The sequence below is a fragment of the Perognathus longimembris genome, chromosome 11 (assembly GCF_023159225.1).
Source record: "Perognathus longimembris pacificus isolate PPM17 chromosome 11, ASM2315922v1, whole genome shotgun sequence".
Lineage (NCBI taxonomy): Eukaryota > Metazoa > Chordata > Mammalia > Rodentia > Heteromyidae > Perognathus > Perognathus longimembris.
Genome location: NC_063171.1, coordinates 23,347,533 through 23,366,305, shown reverse-complemented (window position 1 = coordinate 23,366,305; position 18,773 = coordinate 23,347,533). Strand labels below are relative to the sequence as shown.

At 35.6% G+C, this 18,773-nt stretch overlaps 1 protein-coding gene across 5 annotated transcripts in view; it reads left to right on the top strand.

The window, feature by feature from the left end:
• Nucleotides 1-18,773, top strand: part of Rasal2 (RAS protein activator like 2) — a 271,624-nt gene that overhangs the window by 185,278 nt on the left and 67,573 nt on the right. For all 5 annotated transcript variants that reach the window (XM_048357801.1, XM_048357799.1, XM_048357800.1 and 2 more), the window contains one exon: nucleotides 8,588-8,694. In XM_048357801.1, the coding sequence (XP_048213758.1) occupies nucleotides 8,588-8,694 (107 nt within the window). The remainder of the gene's footprint in view (nucleotides 1-8,587; nucleotides 8,695-18,773) is intronic.

The window sequence follows — 18,773 nt, the reverse complement described above, 5'->3', positions numbered from 1 at the left end:
TAGACATATTTTCATGTTTATAAAATCAGGATAATTCCAGCTCAAGATTATGTGAATTAAAGAGAGACCTCATAGAAAACATGTAGCATGTTATAAGTAATGATTGGGTATTACAGTTATCAGATTTGTGTTGTTATTATTTAGAAGGCTGGTTGTTAACACTACAACCTGAGATATGTTTTATATATGAACCTTAACATCTCTGAAGTGTATTCTTATTTAGCCTTTTCCATTGTCATGTGAAGGAATGGAGAATACTCATCTCATGGATGGTATTCAGATTTCTTCACCAGAGAGAAATGTTTTCCTTTTATATTAGTAAGAATAAGTATATAAAACTAACAATAATAAATATATTTGGGCAAAGAAAAGATAGGGGCAAGATAACTGTACATTTTAAGAATTTGCCCCATTTCTCTACTTTGCACCAGTTCCTACTACTGGAGTGCCTAGGACCTGAAAGGATTGCTTGTTTGAAGTGCTGCAGTCTAAGTGAGTCCGATTGGATGAATTACAGTACTTCTGGGGATTTACATTTCAGAGCAGCTGGTAATTGTTGGTGAAGAGGTTTTAAAACAGTAAAAGTGAGACGTACCCAAAAACGTACTACTGAAAATGATAAGGTCTATAAACACCCAAGCCACTATGTGTTAGCAACTACAAAAATGACATAGGCGATTTTATTTTATTTTATTTTATTTATTTTTTTGCCAGTCCTGGGGATTGGACTCAGGGCTTGAGCACTGTCCCTGGCTTGTTTCTGCTCAAGGCTAACACTCTCCCTCTTGAGCCACAGCACCACTTATGGCTTTTTCTGTTTATGTGGTGCTGAGGAATCGAACACAGGGCTTCATGCATGCAAGGCAGGCACTCTACCACTAAGCCACATTCCCAGCCCTTACTTTCCGTTCTTGACACTGTTTCTGTATAATAATTCTCCTAACTCTGTCTCTAAATTCCCATTGAATCATTTTTGTGAAAGATTTTTTATATCACATTTTACCTTTCATTATCAAAGCTCCTTGGGAGAGGTATATACCTAATGCCTGTTATGTTCTATCCTTCCTGTTCTGTTTCTTTAGTGTTTACAATCTTGCCTAAACAAACAAAAAAATCTCCCAATTTAGAATTCATAGCATTGAGAGAGAAGTTATTTGCTTATCTTGTTCATTAGTAGCTTGAGTTATTGACACCACATTTTATTCACTGTGGTTGTACATATAATATAAAGGCAAACAGACTATAGTGAAGTACATTTATTCACTGTCACGCCATACATGCTGAAATTTCATGGCTTGAATTGGTAAGTATATAAAGAGTTTGGTATATATGTATGTTTGTATTCAGTTTTTTTTATAACTGCTGACATTTCTTTAAAATTTTTATTGTAAAGGTGATGTACATAGGGATTACAGTTACATTATTCAGATAATGAGTACATTTCCTTTTGAACAGTGTTAGCCCCACCCTCATTCTCTCCCAGTTTTTCCTCTCTCAATTTCCTTCCCCTCAAAGTTGTATAACTTATTCCAACATAGTGTCTAATGGGTTTCACTTCTGAATTGGTTCACCCTTTGCCCCACCATTTCTATGATGGTTTGTTGAAATGCTTTTTTTAAGAGGCTATTGAATAATAATTAGCAATACAATCACTTTTTTCATGCTTTATAATTCTGTTACGCAGAATCACTAGGAATTGACTTCGCTTACAATTAATAAGTGTTAGACATGCTGTATATGCAAAGTGACTGCATTTGTGAACACACAGTATTTTCTTAGAACCTGAGAAAAATACTGTCGTGATGTACTTACATCATTGTTTACCAAATTCAAACTTTATTAAGCTTTTATATATTTTGTTCACATTTCCTGCTGAATTTTCTGAAGTTACTTTCACAAAGTTAATGATATTCCCTTCTAAGTTTTGTTTTCATCCTCATCAAAGAGAATAATACTTTTTGCTATTTCAGGGGCTGGACTAAGACAAATACTAGACTCAGTGCTTAGCCTATAATTAACATCCAATATTATCTAAAATTGTCATAGAACATTTCCTTTTGTACAAACTGAAGAGGTGTTAAATAAGTTTATAGTATCTTTTTTCAAAATATTGAAAATTTTAGAATTCTTTTCCCTACTTGCTTTTTAAGATATAACTAGTGCTAAAAATAGTAGACATTGTCAGAATTTGTGTATTCATGCAAGTATCCAAGTATATGCACATAGGACCTGATCTCGAATAGAAAATTTAGTTACATGAGCCTGATGAAAAATAAAGGCAGTTGATACTTACACTAATTTTCCCTGTAATGTCATTGTATATAACTTCTTCTTTATAAGATGCTTTCAGAGGCCTTTGAAACCTGTCGTTTAATAACATAATAATTTTCCTAAGAAGAAAATGTATCAGAAAGTGCCAGAAAGAGTATTTTTATGGGATTTCTGAGTGACTTGGAGTTTTGTTGTTGTTGTTGTTGTTATGTTTTGCTGGGTGGCTTTTTATTTTGTAATAAGAGGCTGAAGTCCTTACATTTAGGACTGCATAACCTAGGGGCACCTGCCTCAGTTTCTGTCAGACTTTATTGCCTACTACTTGGCCCCCACTCATTAGTACATAGTCTTCTAGCCTCCCTGCTTCATGTTACCCTAGTTTGTATTGACTTCCTTCTGTAGTCTTCCTTGATAATCTGCAAGGTTGATTTCCCATTTCCTTAAGCATTGACTCACCTCAATGCAATAGCCACCTAAAATTACCAGACTACTTTCTCATTCCTCTTACTACATTTTATTTCCTCTAAAATACCCACACCTTTTAATAAAAGGTTTTGAATATCATTTGCTTCACTAATTTCATATAAGTTCACAATGATACATTTCTCTTTTTTTACTCAAGCCTCCTTAATCTGAGCACATAGTAGGCACTCTGAAAATTGTTAAATTAACAAGTGGATTGCTATTGAATCTAAGTATTTTCACATGCCTCAGTACAAATATATATGTAATGGACAATTTTCATTTATTAAGAAATTTGCGGGCTGGGGATATAGCCTAGTGGCAAGAGTGCCTGCCTCAGATACACGAGGCCCTAGGTTCGATTCCCCAGCACCACATATACAGAAAATGGCCAGAAGCGGCGCTGTGGCTCAAGTGGCAGAGTGCTATCCTTGAGCGGGAAGAAGCCAGGGACAGTGCTCAGGCCCTGAGTCCAAGGCCCAGGACTGACCAAAAAAAAAAAAAAAAAAAAAGAAATTTGATCTCACAATAAATCATCAGATTTAAACAGAATGTCAGAAGTATGCAGTAAATTTCCCCTATAAATCTCAATGCTTGTGTAGGGATAGTTCTAAAGGGGAAGATAGCTGGTAATAGTAGATGCAAAAGAAATGGACTGGGAGAGGGAGAGGGAATACCAAAACCAAGAGACAAAGAACAAAAAGACAAACCATTCAAAAAGCAACACTTAGAAACCATTTGGTGTAAACCAACTGCACAACTCTTAGGGAGAGAGGGGAAGGGGGAGGGGAGGGGGGAAATGAGGGAGGAGGGTAACAAGTAAAACAAGAAATGTTCTCACTACCTTTCCTATGAACCTGTAACCCCTCTGTATCACACTTTGACAATAAAGAAAAAAAAGAAAAAAACAAAAGAGAAACAACTGACCTGTCCTGGAAAAGATAGTCTCAAGAATACAACAGTCTGGAGAGCTAGTATGTTTAAAGGAAAAGATGAGACATTAAATATTCAAATACTAAAGGAAATAGCAGATTATTGTGCCTGTCAAAAAGTGCTATGACATGGGTGAACTAGAGCATTTGGATAACCTAAAGGGATTAGTAGTTGGGCAAATAAGGTCTTTTGATTAATCCAGTTGTCTATAGAGAATGAAGCTAGATGTAAAACTCAGTTATTTTATGTTTTATGGAATTGATTTTTATTTTTAAGCCATAGTGTTGTATTTTATTCATTTAACAAATATTTTAAGCACCTGTCAAATGCCACATATAGGGAGAGAAGATATATCTGTGAGTCAAAAGAATGCTCTACTTTTAGACAAAAAGCAATATATTTTTATATAAAACTTTAGCAAATGCCGAAAGAAGGAAATGGTAATTCAGAATTCACTATCTCTCAAAGTCTACTCCTTAAGATTCTCCTAAATACATTATTTTTCCTTCCCTTGTAAGAGGTCATGAGGCAGAGGTCACAATTTGAGCCTGGGTGGGGTGGGAATTCAGGAGACCCCCATCTCAACAGAAAAGGCTGGAGGAAAAGATGTAGAGGAAAATGTGTATCCAGAGAAAACGGCATTCATTATAATACCTCTACACTTTTAATTTAGGCACCTTCTTTCTCTTAAAAATTTGTATCAAAGCACATAAACTCTTTAACCTAGTCTTCATCTCTAATTGGTCTGAATAACCCAATTTTTAAGTTTTGAAGACTAAGACAAGAAAGGGATAGAGCTTTATCAAACTCATTTAGATGGTTGGTAGAGGCAGGGGTTTTCTTGATGTTTTACAAAAAGTACACTCCCCAGCGTGGAACTGTGTTGTAAGTTACCTTTTATCATTGTAAGTTGTCGCCTCTCAATTCATACCCAGTGACAAAGGAAATAAAGAGAAGAATATTAAAACTTGACCATGCATTAAGCTTATTCAACCATAACTCTTTTTGCCTTTCAATATAAAGGTGGAAAATACTGTTTTTAGAATGAGAAAGTGAATGAAGCAGCTTCAGACCTTTGCCAACTGAAATAATGTTCTATTATCTCTGTGTCTGTCTGAGAAAGTAGGCATATTGAGGGAGGGAGGAGGGAGAAAAATGAGGGAGGTGGTAACAAATTGCTAAGAAATGTACTCACTGCTTTACATATGAAACTGTAACCCCTCTGTACATCACTTTGACAATAAAAAGTTAATTAATTAAAAATAAAAAAGAAAGTAGGCATATTTTAAAATGATTGTAATTAAAATTATAACAATGAAAGATACACTGATTTTACAGCAGATAGAAGCAGGACAATAGTAGTAGCATGACTTGGGATAAGGAAGGCAACTATCTAATTTTGGCCTACTGAGTGTAGATGCTGAAGTCAGCAGAAATAAAGCTTTAAGAGCATAGTAGCCACTTCTTTTATGCTTAGATATTTAACATTAAATATAGCAGGAAAGGGATGGAAAAACAGGTTGTAATATATCACAAGAAATGTACACACTGCCCTACTATGTAACTGCACCCTCTTTGCACAACACCTTGTAAAAAAAATTTTATGTTCAATTAATAATAAAAAAAAATTAAAAAAAAAATATAGCAGGAAACTCCAGGCTTGGTGTTTCACACCTGTAATCCCAGCACTCAGGAGGCAGAGGCAGAATTACAAATTGGAGGCTAGCCTGAGTCACATAGCAAGGCTCTGGTCTCAGGTATGTAGTTTGGTAGGTAGGTAGATAGATAGATATGCAAATTAACAGCAAGATGTGCAGATTAGCGGCAGGCCAGCTCACTCTGCAAGCCTGCCTGTGACTAAGCCAGCAAATTTTCCTCCAATTCTGCTCTTGTAGAAGCTTCTACCTTGCTTCTTAAGTGAATATTGGTTTTTACAGGTAATTTTTCTTTTTGCCAGTCCTGGGCCTTAGACCTCAGGGTCAGAGCACTGTCCCTGGCTTCTTTTCTTTTCTTTTCTTTTTTTTTTTTTCTCAAGGCTAGTACTCTACCACTTGAGCCACAGCTCCACTTCTGGCTGTTTTTCTATATATGTGGTGCCAGGGAATCAAACCCAGGGCTTCATGTATATGAGGCAAGCACTTTTGCCACTAGGCCACATTCCTAGCCCTACAGGTGAATTTTCTGAGAAATAAAGTGCCATATATTTCAAAGGCCTACTCTACTTCAGAAGAAAACTAGCTTATTGTTCAGGGTTGACAAATCAATGTAATATAAAGCATTTCTCTTCACCCATTAGTTTGGCCTCATCTTCTTTCATTCTCTTTACTGACAGTTGTTTAGTCTTCAAGTACAATTTAATTTCTTCTTTCTGAACCCAGTACCAACCTATAAGCTACAACAGACTTGTAATTTTTTAATGATATAGAAAAAAAATCTTTTTTAAAAAGGCACAACAAATGCCTATATTTATTGGAGTTTCAAATGTAACTGCTCATTTTAACCAGTATAAAATTCCAAATAGTTGAAGCATTAAAATATATTGCTTAATGGGGCTGGGGATATGGCCTAGTGGCAAGAGTGCCTGCCTCATATACATGAGGCCCTGGGTTCGATTCCCCAGCACCACATATACAGAAAATGGCCAGAAGTGGCGCTGTGGCTCAAGCGGCAGAGTGCTAGACTTGAGCAAAAAGAAGCCAGGAACAGTGCTCAGGCCCTGAGTCCAAGCCCCAGGACTGGCCAAAAAAAAAATTAAAAAAAATATATATATAGCTTAATGAATTCTTATGCCTGAACAACAAAATTAGACCTTTCAGAGAAAAGTGAGGAAATGAGTTTCTTTTTTTTTTTTTTGCCTTATAGAACATTGCACATTGAAGAACTGTTTACTATATCATTTTATCTTAGATAATGAAGTTTATTTTTCTTGCAGTTTAATGTCATTGTCTGTTATCCCAGGATTAAAATATGCCAAATATGCCAAATTATGGTATTCACTCTGTCTTAATTTGATAAAAAGAAGTTATTAAATCTTTAAAGATAATTATCAGAGAAAAGATGAGATTTTGTTCTACATTCACAGCAGCTCTCCTGCATCTTCATGTCCCCACATTATAGAATTCCCTTACTTAGATAATTACAGTAAAATGATATTGTTAAAATCCAAAGGGCTTGTTGTTCACTGTGTTCTGACAAGCTGATTTGCTTAAATTCCTTTGTGCCATTCCCATGAATCTGAGCTAATTATACTGCCATTTTTCAGAGATGTGCGTTAGAAGTCATATGTGCCTAATTCTGACAGTGGCTTTGAAGATTAAAGCATCATTTACCCATGATAGTTAAAAAGAGGTTGACTTACAGTTATTGGTCATATTAAAATATAGTTATAGCATGGAATTCTGGCACTGCAAGCATAGAAGACGAGATGTTGTGGAGTTCTCAGTTATTAGGAATGTTGCAATTTGGCTTATATCTTATTGGTCAAGATGTCACGGAGAAGATATGTTTAGTCATGGAAAACATTATCAGTGTCCGGCGTACAAGTAGTAGTAGGGTAAGCACTTCTAATTGGGTTTTTTTAGGAGGCATTGATTTGTATGCTTTACTGAGTCTGAATAAAATGGTGTCCTCTTAGCACTAGTAGGATATTAATTTCAGTAAATGTTTTTCTTGCAGCATATTAGTGTAATACAGTGAAATTTTGTGCAACTGAGGGGATACAGTGGTTGCATCCATGTTAATAGCCTAAAAGTAACTAATGAGGATGTGCACTCGGACGATTGATTGAATGAATAGCTGCAGTCCTGTGTTTCTTTCTCACTTGCTCTCTCTGCAAGCTGTAGAGCGGGAGGGGGGGAAGAGCAAGAAAGGGAGGGAGCGAGAGGAAAACGTTTTCTCTTAAGTGGAAGTAGCACGGATCCCAGGGGCCAGGAGGCCAGAAATGGAAGTTTAAACTGCATCTATCTTTTAACGGGAGAACAGCAGGAATCAAAATGTCAGTCTCCGGAGTCACGGTTTGCTCCTTATTTTTTAAGATCTGGAAGATAACACAGAATACTTCTTTTAGGATGTGTTTTTTTTTTCCTTGTCCATGTTGAGATTTTCTAATATTATCTGAGAAGCTGGAATCCTATATGTCTGTCAGTTGAAGTGGAGATGGGAAGCAGTTGTGATAAAGGTATAATATATATACATATATATCATCTATGTGTGCCTGTGTATGTACATAAATATCTGTATATTGATATCATTCTGAAAAAAAATCTTAAAATATAGCTTCAGACAGCTCATAGTAATCAAATTGTAGATCACATCTTCTGCAAAATCCTAAGCTTGTGAGGCTAGTTTGAACTATTTTTTTTATTCTAGAGAAAGATCTTAGTAAGGTCATAGTGCTAGAACAAGGAGAAACCGATCTATTTTTATATCTGCATAGGCATATATATTATTTTATCTTGGCAGCAGCTTTCAGTCTTCTCATAGCCCTTTTGTTGCAGTCTGGTGAATCATCTTCTTTGCACAGATCCAAACTTTGACCTTTGACCATATGCAGCACTAGATTGTATTTTGTTCACAAGAATGTTAGAAATTTCTTTTGGCTCTGTGAATAACTCCTACATTGCTGATATAGAGAAGTAAAGTCATACAGTAAAAGATGAAAAAATGTAGTGAATATAAAGATATTAAATGTAGCTCAAAGGATATTTTTATACAGGCACATATAACTATACAAGTCATTACCCTAATAACATCTCTATTGTTTTTCCATGTCAAGCATCACAAAAATAGACGCAAATGATGTGGTGAGATAATGCTTCTTTAAAGCAAACTAATTTTTCTCATGAAAACCATTAACTTTATAATTTGGTGAGAGATCTTAACTTTAGGTTTCTTATTATTTCAACTTTCTTCCCTTTTCCAGAGGTGCCAGCAGAAAGGTCCCCCCGAAGACGGAGCATCTCAGGGACCAGTACATCAGAGAAACCCAGCTCCATGGATACAGTAAATACCTCACCATTCAAAGTACCAGTAAGTCAGTTCTCTAGAAGAATATTTTATATTCCTCTTTTTTACAGTCATAAATAGCTACTAAAAAAATCCAAACATTTTATTCCTCAAGAGTTTCATTACAGTACTAAGATTAAAGGACAGTCACCTATTTGAGTAGATTAACTGTAGTTAATGTCTGTTACTTCCAGTATTAGGTTTATTAAGATTGGAGGGAATATGATTTTTGCTTGTGGGCTGTTTTCAAAAACATGTAAGTAAGAACATCAGATCTGCATCCCTCTGAACTATATGAAGCAAATTTTTATAGATGTTCTTTAATCAAAGTTGCTAGCTGAAAACCATCACGGTTCTATAAAGATGCTGGTGGGAGGTTTTTTTTGGGGTTGGGGGGGAGATGGAGGTATGAGATATTTTTTCCAGAGCTAAATAAGGAGAGAGTAATGAGACTCAAAAAACTGCAGAGCAAATTCACATAAAATTAAACAATTATGAATTTTAATCTTGAGATCTTGCCTTTGCTTTGCTTGCAACATCTTTTCGGTAACCACAACAGTTAAGAAATACTTGGAAATAAGGTGACTCTTTAAACTGACCAGGCAATAGTGAGACTCAATATTGAATACTAAAGTTTGACAAAAGTTTGCTAAGATGGAAAGGTCATAGCAAAGATGAGCTCACCACAAATCTGGTTTGGGCCTTTTTGATATAATTCTTAGTAACTAAAAAAAATTTTTTTGAGGGAGAAGTTAGAAAAATTCAAACTAAGGCCTTCAACTTGCTAGGCAAAGCTTTACCACTTGAGCCTCAACCCAGGTTCCTTTTTTGTTGTTGTTACTACTTGGAGATGTTTGTTTGTTTCAGGGTGTTTTTTTTTTTGTGTGTGTGTGTGTTTTTTTGTTTTGTTTTGGGTTTTTTTTTTTTTTTTGAGATACATTCTCACCCTTTTTGCTTGGACTAGCCTCAGAGTGGGATACTCCTACCTATTTCTTCAGCCTGAAGTATTGTGCTTGCATTGTCAATTACTTCCCAGCCTTTGAAACTCCCCTCAAATACTTTGTTTGGCAAAGACTTAACCTACATATCAGGCTGTTAACAACTTACATTATCACACTCGCCCAACCTGTTTATTAATCTGGCCATTTTTCTCTCTGTTGGTACTAGACTATAGTCTCTGTGGGAGTGGGAAATTCTATTCTTATGTCTGTTACTCTGTATAAGCATAATACACCAAGAAGGAATCAATTATTGGTGAATCACCATCACTTTGCCCAAAGTAAGCCTTCAATAAGTATGTAAATAATTTCCACCAGAACTTATTGAACTCATCTTTTTCTCCATAAATCTAACAATGGAGCCAGGAAAAATAATATGTGGTATATATTTGAAACTGAAACTAGATAGAATTTTTTACTTAATGATATGTTTTAGAGATATTTCTCTGAGGTCTTTCTGCATTTTATGTATGTGCAAGCTCAAATATTGAGTTTTAACTTAGATTCTTCAAAAATAACTTTAGGCATTGGAATAGTTTTTGCCTCATATAAAAGAATGCTTCTTTTAACATCTTGTTAGATTTTTTCACTTTTTATATTTATATTTCCTATAAATTGTTTCCTGTATATTGTTATAACCACATCACCAGAGGCTGTAAGGGAGAGTTGAGTAACTAAGAAGTTATCCTGGTTCTTAAATTAGATCTCTCCATATAATTGTACATGTTTCACAATGTTTAAGATTTGAAACAGGCTTCTTACTTTATATTCTGTTTATCAAGTGACTTGATATTTAATGTTTTTATCACTTCTACTTAGATGATGCCATCAAGTTGGCTTTGGCATAAGAGAACTGCTTGTGTTCTATGCCAGGTGCTCAGCTACTGTTCTCATTTCCATAGCACAATGGTCTGAGTTGGCCTTCCATGTGAATATAGCACAATGCAGTTGCAGCTGCCTCATTTGTATTAGCTTTGAGCTTAGCTCTGAAAAAATTCAGACACTGAAAAATATGCCAACGCAACTAGAAAACAGCTGCTGAACTAAAGTAGAAGCTGCATATTCCTGTGTAGCCCTCCTTGTAGTCGTGCTACTGTGATACCTGCAATTTTCCAAGCAAATAAATATACTAGCTGCAAAAGACAGTCAAAAAACAAAACCTTTACATAGTTTGTAGGAGAGAGTAAAGCTCTAGAAAATAAAATGTACACAAGTATTTTTCAAAGTTAAACAAAGAAATAGAGTTTCATACCCACTTAAGAAAGACTAGAAAGTGTCCATTGCTTAAACAAATGGATTTCAACTCTACCTACCCATAAAAGTTATCTTAATGACTTCAAAAAACATACTTAAACTCCATCGCACACTAAGTGAAACATGGTCTCTACTTGAAAGCTCAGTGTTCTCTATTTTTTTTTAAATCCAGGATTATTCTAATAGTCGAGAACTATTTAGATGTTTGATAAAATATTAGGAACTCAATTTAGTCAGTGTTTTACCTGTGAACATCAGTGCTTGGTTTTATACCTTCAGGTCTGATGTAAGAAACTGTTAAGTGATGTTTCTCTAGTACATTGCCTATTAGTTGGCCCTGTATGTGTTTACCATAGTCAGTCAGATTACCAGTTTCCATTTAGAAAGTATTTCCTTTATTGTGGTAGAGTGCCCTCTGCTCAGCCTAAGAAGCTATCTGTCTTAGGAATGAAATTGAATTCATAGTATCCAAGCTGTAATACAGTGTCACATTTTGTATTTTCACTGTTAGCATATTCCAAGAGGACAGGTAAAGTTATTTCTCTTGATAATTCAAGTTCTTTGTACATCGTTTCTCCCCCTTTTCATCACCATAAATATAAAATTAAGATCCATAATAGAATCACCTTATAGTAACATATCTTTTAATAAAGAGTGTATTTATCCAGGTATATATGTACCTATATATGTATAAATATAATATATAAATATTTCTATTCATGTCATTGCTACCAGGTAAAAATAATATAATTACCACAGAGATATAAGAAAGGAAAATTGGGGGTACAAAGTTAAGAAATATTAACCATTCCTTTATATCATTTTGTAATTAGAGTTAGGTATAATTTTCTTTTAATGATAATATTCTACAAAAACTAAAATTTGGAACTGAAAGTCTTAGGAATATATATAAAAAGGAATAAGTTTAGATATAAACTCTTAAGATGACAAAGTAGAGATTGGCAAATGTTTAGAGAAAAAAAGAGAGTTTGGTAGAAAACACTGTAAAGTTGAACTTGAAAGAATAAAAGAATTATGAAAGCCCTCTTCAATCTATGGCAGTGCCTAGAAACAGAATTACAACAGCAAGTTGGAGTCCTATTTTTCCAGCCTGGGGGAAGAGGACTATTCCAGAAGATGAAATGTATTTACTTATAACTCATTCTTAAAGATAATGTGCTATAAGCCCTTCTCCCCATAAGCAGAGATTTTCTCCTTGTCTATAATGGGGGAGAGGAGGTATAACAACTTTCAATTCAAAATTAAAGATCAATATTTCAAATCAATGCCTGTTTAAGGGAGTATGTAATTACTACGTGTACCTAATATGTACAATTGATAGCTAATACTTTTTTTTTCACGGAAGTTAAAAATCTATAAAAAGGAAATGTTTGCTGTTTTCATGGTATAATTCAATATCATCTATACATGGTAGCTGTGCAGGTAATATATGAAAAGATAATAAATAGCTGTGCAGATAATACATGAATTATATCTCAAACCTTAAAAATTAGAACACTAGGCTTAAAAAACATAGATCTTATTTTTAATACTGATTACAAAATACAGTAATGATATTTTCAGAATATTAAACAATATATTTGAGGGAGAAAGCAAAGGGGAGACACTAAAACACATGTATTTGTTAGATGCTTATTTTCTACCAAATTTCTTAGGTAGTTACTATTGATACTTTGCAGTGCTGCATTTTTTTGCCTGTTATATATAAAGAAAATAGTATAATATTTAGGGATGCAGAAATAGAGAGCATAACGTTTAGTTTAGGGTTTTTTGGTGGGGGGGTGTTTTGTTTTGTTTTGCCAATCCTGGGGCTTGAACTCAGGGCCTGAGCACTGTCCCTGGCTTCTTTTTTTTTTTTTTCTTGCTCAAGGCTAGCACTCTACCTACCACTTGAGCCACAGCTCCACTTCCAGCTTTTTCTATATATGTGGTGCTGAGGAATCGAACCCAGGGCGTCATGTATACGAGATGAGCACTTTACCACTAGGCCATATTCCCAGGCCCAACATTTAGTTTAAAAAGAATAATGGCAGTGTCATGTATGTGAAATGTTTTGTTTTGTAGATTGTCAACAAATATTTATGTTTTAAAAGGACTTATTAATATCTTCTTAAGCTCATAATTTATTTTGTAACCTCAGGTGTGTTAAATAGTTGAGCCTTTTCTATCTTGTATATGATCTGCCTCCTTTCTTATCAGATACTTAATATATAGGTTTTTTTAATGGCATGATGCTGAAATCTCAAAAAAGTCTTTGATATACCAGTGAAATTAATGATCAGGAAATAGAGGTATTTTTTTGGCAAATATCCTTCTGAATAGTTTTCTGTGTTCTAATAAGGCTTTGTTCTGATGTTTTGTGGTTCTTTAAATTTAACTTTGCCCCAGCAGTTTATTCACTGTTTTTCCTTTCCCTTTTATTTTGTGACTTTATAGTACTGTACATTTCTGCAGTTCCTAGAGTCAAAAACCTAATAGTCATATACATTTTTCCCTCTCACAATAAATCACTAGGTCTTGTCTGACTCTTTTCAGATTCATTTATTCTTCTCTCTGGCTTCAATTATCAGTATTTGTTATTCCTTCTGTGAACTAGTACCAAGACTAATTTTATGAGCGGGAGACTAGTTCAGTACCTAGGTACTACACTCCTGTGAATCCTGTGAATGGAGTGTATGCTTTGTGGTTGCAATCTTCTTCTTCTTCTTATTTTTTTTTTTTTTTTGCCTGTCCTGGGGCTTGAACTCGGGGCCTGAGCACTCCTCCTGGCTTCATTTTGCTCAAGGCTAGCACTCTACTACTTGAGCCCCAGCACCACTTCCAGCTTTTTCTGTTTACGTGGTGCTAAGGAATCAAACCTAGGGCTTCATGCATGCTAGGCAAGCACTCTACCGCTAAACCACTTCCCCAGCCCTGTGGTTGCAATCTTAAAATTCTTACTGACTGATCTCTGGATTTGTTTTGTAAGTGAAAGCCAATGAGACAATGAATGGATGATTCTTAGGGACCTGGGGCCCACTGCCTCCCTGAGATGGATTCTCTACTGCCCATTTCTTTTCCTCTAGATACCCCATCCTGCTTCCTTCCTTTATCTTTACCAGCTACAACTGGTCCTATGCACAAACATGAGAAGGATATGGGTTAAACTGCATATCCGACAGTGGGACAGGGCCTGATGGGGCAGTGCTTACTCCTAATAGCTCCAGAGTAGGACAGCCTCTAGAACATTCAGGTTGATTTGATGGCCAATGAGAAAACCTGTCAACCTCTCACATGCTAAGTCATAAGCTGGAGCTCCAGTTACTTGCTTACACCTGGTACTGGTAGGTACCTCAGGTAGTGTAACATTAAATAGTAAAGTTAGAAGAATTAAAAAAAAAACAAACTGTGGAGTGGAGAGAGGCTTGGAAATAAAAACCATGTTTTCTTTTTTAATATATTTACTGGCTTTGTCTATCTTTTAAACAATTGTCCCTGCATCTTTATTTTTACTGAGCCCTTATAATTATGCTTTCAGTCCTATCTAGTACAGTAAAGACTCTTTAACTCATCTCTAGTTTTTCCTTCCACTTTACCTATCATGCTGATTGCAGTGATCCCTTTAAAATCTAAATCTGATCATTCCTTGATGCTTTCTTACTGTCTTTCAGAAGCTACCAAATTGTATGCATTTTATTTGACTCCAAAAGTGAGTTCTTCCTCTTTTCTTCTCATCTTCTCTCTTCCTCTTTCCCTTTTAGATTATCTCCAGACAGAATTAGCTTTTCATTCATCATGCATGGGTCAGTTGCTGAAGCTTTTTGAGTTGAGCTCCTGTTACAGAATTATTTAAAAAATTAACTTGCACCAAGAAATATTTTGCTCTATTTTAACTGCCTTTTCATTCCTTAATACCCAGTAACTGCATCCCTTCTTATCACTCTGTACATTGTTGCTCACAGGTGCCATCCAGGAACTCCCCAAACAAAAGGTTTGTTTTGTCAGGTCTCTGTGCATGTCTGCCTCCTAGGAAGTCTTATCTTCTGTTCCTCCTAAAAATATTCCATCCTTTAAAATTCAGCTCCAGCATCTCCTTACCTCTTTTAGGTAACATTGGCCTCAACTAACTCTGTGTTCCCATAGAAGTGTGCATTTATCCATTATAGCACTGATATTATTGTAGGATTGCTATTTATATAGTACCTTATATTCATCATGTATTCTTTTTTAAATAATTTATATATTTCTCTAGTGTCAAACTGATGTACCCAGGGGTTACAGTTTCATACATAAGGCAGTGCATGCATTTCTTTTTATTTATTTAATTAATTTATTTATTTTTGCAAGTCCTGGGCCTTGGACTCAGGGCCTGAGCACTGTCCCTGGCTTCTTTTTGCTCAAGGCTAACACTCTACCACTTGAGCCACAGTGCCACTTCTGTCCATTTTCTATATATGTAGTGCTGGGGAATTGAACCCAGGGCTTCATGTATACGAGGCAAGCACCCGCCACTAGGTCATATCCCCAGCCCCCATCATATATTCTCGTTGTTGGTCTCCAGAATGGGCTGTATATACCACAAAGGGTATACAAATAATCCACTTTGGGTTCAGAAAGAAATATTAAATCTTTCATTTCTGTTACTGCTTAAATCTTTATGCTATCAAATGCTTCATAGTCATACACCTAAACATGCTTGCATTTTATAAATAAAAATACTACAAACACATACTTGGAGCTCCAGTGGCACAGTGTGTGGTACTTATAAGAATACACACTAAACAATATTTTATTCATTTTTGTCCATTTTAAGCAGTCAAAAAAATTTAGAAACCACTTTTCTAGAAGACCTGTCCTTTCCTTTTTCCTAATATGTTTATTAAAACTCAAATGTGGGCTGGGAATGTGGCTTAGCAATAGAGTGCTTGCCTAGCATGCATGAAGCCCTGGGCTTGATTCCTCAGTACCACATAAACAGAAAGAGCCAGAAGTGGCACTGTGGCTCAAGTGGTAGAGAGCTAGCCTTGATCAAAAAAAGAAGCCAGGGACAGTGCTCAGGCCCTGAGTCCAAGGCCCAGGACTGGCACAAACAAACAAACAAAAAACCCTCAAATGTATGGGTGGCATTTGTGATTATCCAAAGCTATTAAAATTGCAAAGACATTAAACTTCTGTGTTATAGTGTCTTTATCATTAGCCAGTAGTATTGAATTACTCGATATTGTGTTTTTTTTCAACAGTTAATCTTTTAAGTGCAATAGAATTAATAGTGCAGTGTAGTGAGTTGAAAGAACAGTCTGTCTATGGAAGCCTCATGAGCAAATGACAGAACGAATGACTCATGACAATTGTTTTCATAGGAGTTCGCTTTTCATTCAGGGTGTAATTGGCTATATAGGAATCTGGTCTGCTTTTCAGCTGTGTTTAAAAAGCTAAAGGAGAAAAGAAAGACAGTGATAACCAACAGAAGTGAAGATTAAAATTCCATGATCTGTCCTAGCTACCTGGATCCTTGTTTTTCATAGTTTTTGAGATTATGGTTACAACTCAGAGGTTTTTTATCAAGAAAATTTGGCGGCTGTAGTTGAACAACTCTAAATTCTTCTGACCATGTAACCTAGGACTTGTCACACTGTCCTTTAAATTCTACTAGATTCCTCATATAGGTCATATTAGCATTTAAGAAAGTGGACCTATAATATTCAGCAAAGGAAATATAAACTATTTTTATCTTATCTTCAGCCTACATTTCACTTGTATGATCTGAAAACTTGTTTGCCTTGTTCTAAAGCCATGTTTCTTTTCTTATAATAATATATCATAAATTTTGTAAGATTTTTGGAGATTTACATATAAAAGGTATTAAGAACCAACTCTAATTTTGTTCCTAAACTGATCATGGAAAAATGTAGCATTAGAAATGGTACTGTAGGAAATACTTTCTGGGAGTATAATTTTGCCTAACAAAAATCTTTTCCATAATATATTCTCCATTTACTCTACAACAAAAAAGAAAAAAATCCCAATATGATCAAAGAGTTAAGAAAAGTCCAGTGGCACTGTGGCTCAAGAGGTATAGTGCTAGCCTTGAGCTAAAGGAAGCCAGGGACAGTGCTCAGGCCCTGAGGCCCAAGCCCCAGGACAGGCAAAAAAGAAAAAAGAGAAAGAGTCACTTTATTAAAGAATAACTTTATTGTTCACAGTGTACCTTTTGATTACTACCTTCACTATTACTTTTTCTTTTGTGTGTGTGTGTGTGCAAAAAGTATTAGTCTCAAGGGCTACACTTACATGTCTCATCACTTCTCTCTTACAACTTTTTATTGGTTGTTTTTGTTGTGGTGGTTTTTTTTGTTGTTGTTTTGGTGCTGGAACTTGAATTTAGGACCTGGGTGCTGTCCCTGAGCTTTTTGCTCAAGGCTAGCACTCTACCCTTGAGCCATAGCTCTCTTTCCAGCTTTTTGGTAATTCATTGAAGGTAAATCTCATGGACTCACTCAAACTGTGATCCTCAGATCTCAGCCTCCTGAGTAGCTAATGTTACAAGCATGAGCCACCAACACTGGGCTCTTACAGCTTTTAATAGTCGTTCTTTGTTCTGTGTAAATAGTATTTTAACTATAATATGTGTGTGTGTTTTCTGATACTGCCTATTTGGTATTCTGAAAGCTTTCTGTACCTGGTTGGTCTTCTTTATTTCCAGATTTGAAAAGTTTTCTGCTATTTTGCTGAATATATTTTCTATCCCCTTATCTTATATCTTATCTCTTTCTTCTATACTCATAAATCATAGATTTGGTCTCTTGGTGTGGTATACCAAAGGTTTTGGATGTTCAAATTTTTATTTTCCCGGTATTCTTTTCTTTGCCTTTGTCTGATGGATCTAAATTGTGTACTTTATCTTTAATCCCTGATATTCTTATTTTCTTTTTTTTTTTTTTGGCCAGTCCTGGGCCTTGGACTCAGGGCCTGAGCACTGTCCCTGGCTTCTTTCCGCTCAAGGCTAGCCACTTGAGCCACAGCGCCGCTTCTGGCCGTTTTCTGTATATGTGGTGCTGGGGAATCGAACCTAGGGCCTCGTGTATCCGAGGCAGGCACTCTTGCCACTAGGCTATATCCCCAGCCCCTGATATTCTTATTTTCAACGTGTTCTATTCTATAAGACTATCAATTGAGTTTATTTCATTCAACTGTTTATTTAAAGTCTTTGAATTGATTCAGCTATTGGCTTGTGTGCTCTTTAGATTTTTTCATGATTTATACATGTCCTCATAATTTCATTGGTCATTCTTATTATTCTTCTTTGGAATTCATTATTTGAAATTTTATCTTCTTCACTATCGTTCAACTCTTTTATTGTCGAATTATTGACATTTTGAAGGAGACATTTTGCCTTGTTTTCTTAATATTACTGCTATTTCTACATTAATATTTATGCTTCCTGAGTCTTAAGTTCTTGATTAAAAGTCTTAATTGTCTTTCAATTGAAATAGTTTCAGTGTTTGGGCAGGACAATGTAACGGCCAGGTTGAATTGCTGTTTTTAACCAGTGAAAGTGTAGTATGTCTCTATGCATTTACTACTACACAGTGTACCAGGGCTCAACCCCAGCTTTGCTCAGATTGAGGCAAACTAGCTAAAGTCTCTTGTGAAAAGGCTGGTTGTCCACTTCTGGGCTGCTTTCATTATAGAAGTTCCCTTTCTTTGTACACTAGTGCTGCTGTTGGCTGCAAAGAGTTTTACAACCTGTGGTCTAGGCAAGTTCCCCTTTCTTCCACCTACTCTTGCCCCCATTTTGTGTCTTCATGGACAGCAAGTGTTTAAGCCTCAGAATTATCCCTAAATGTGTTG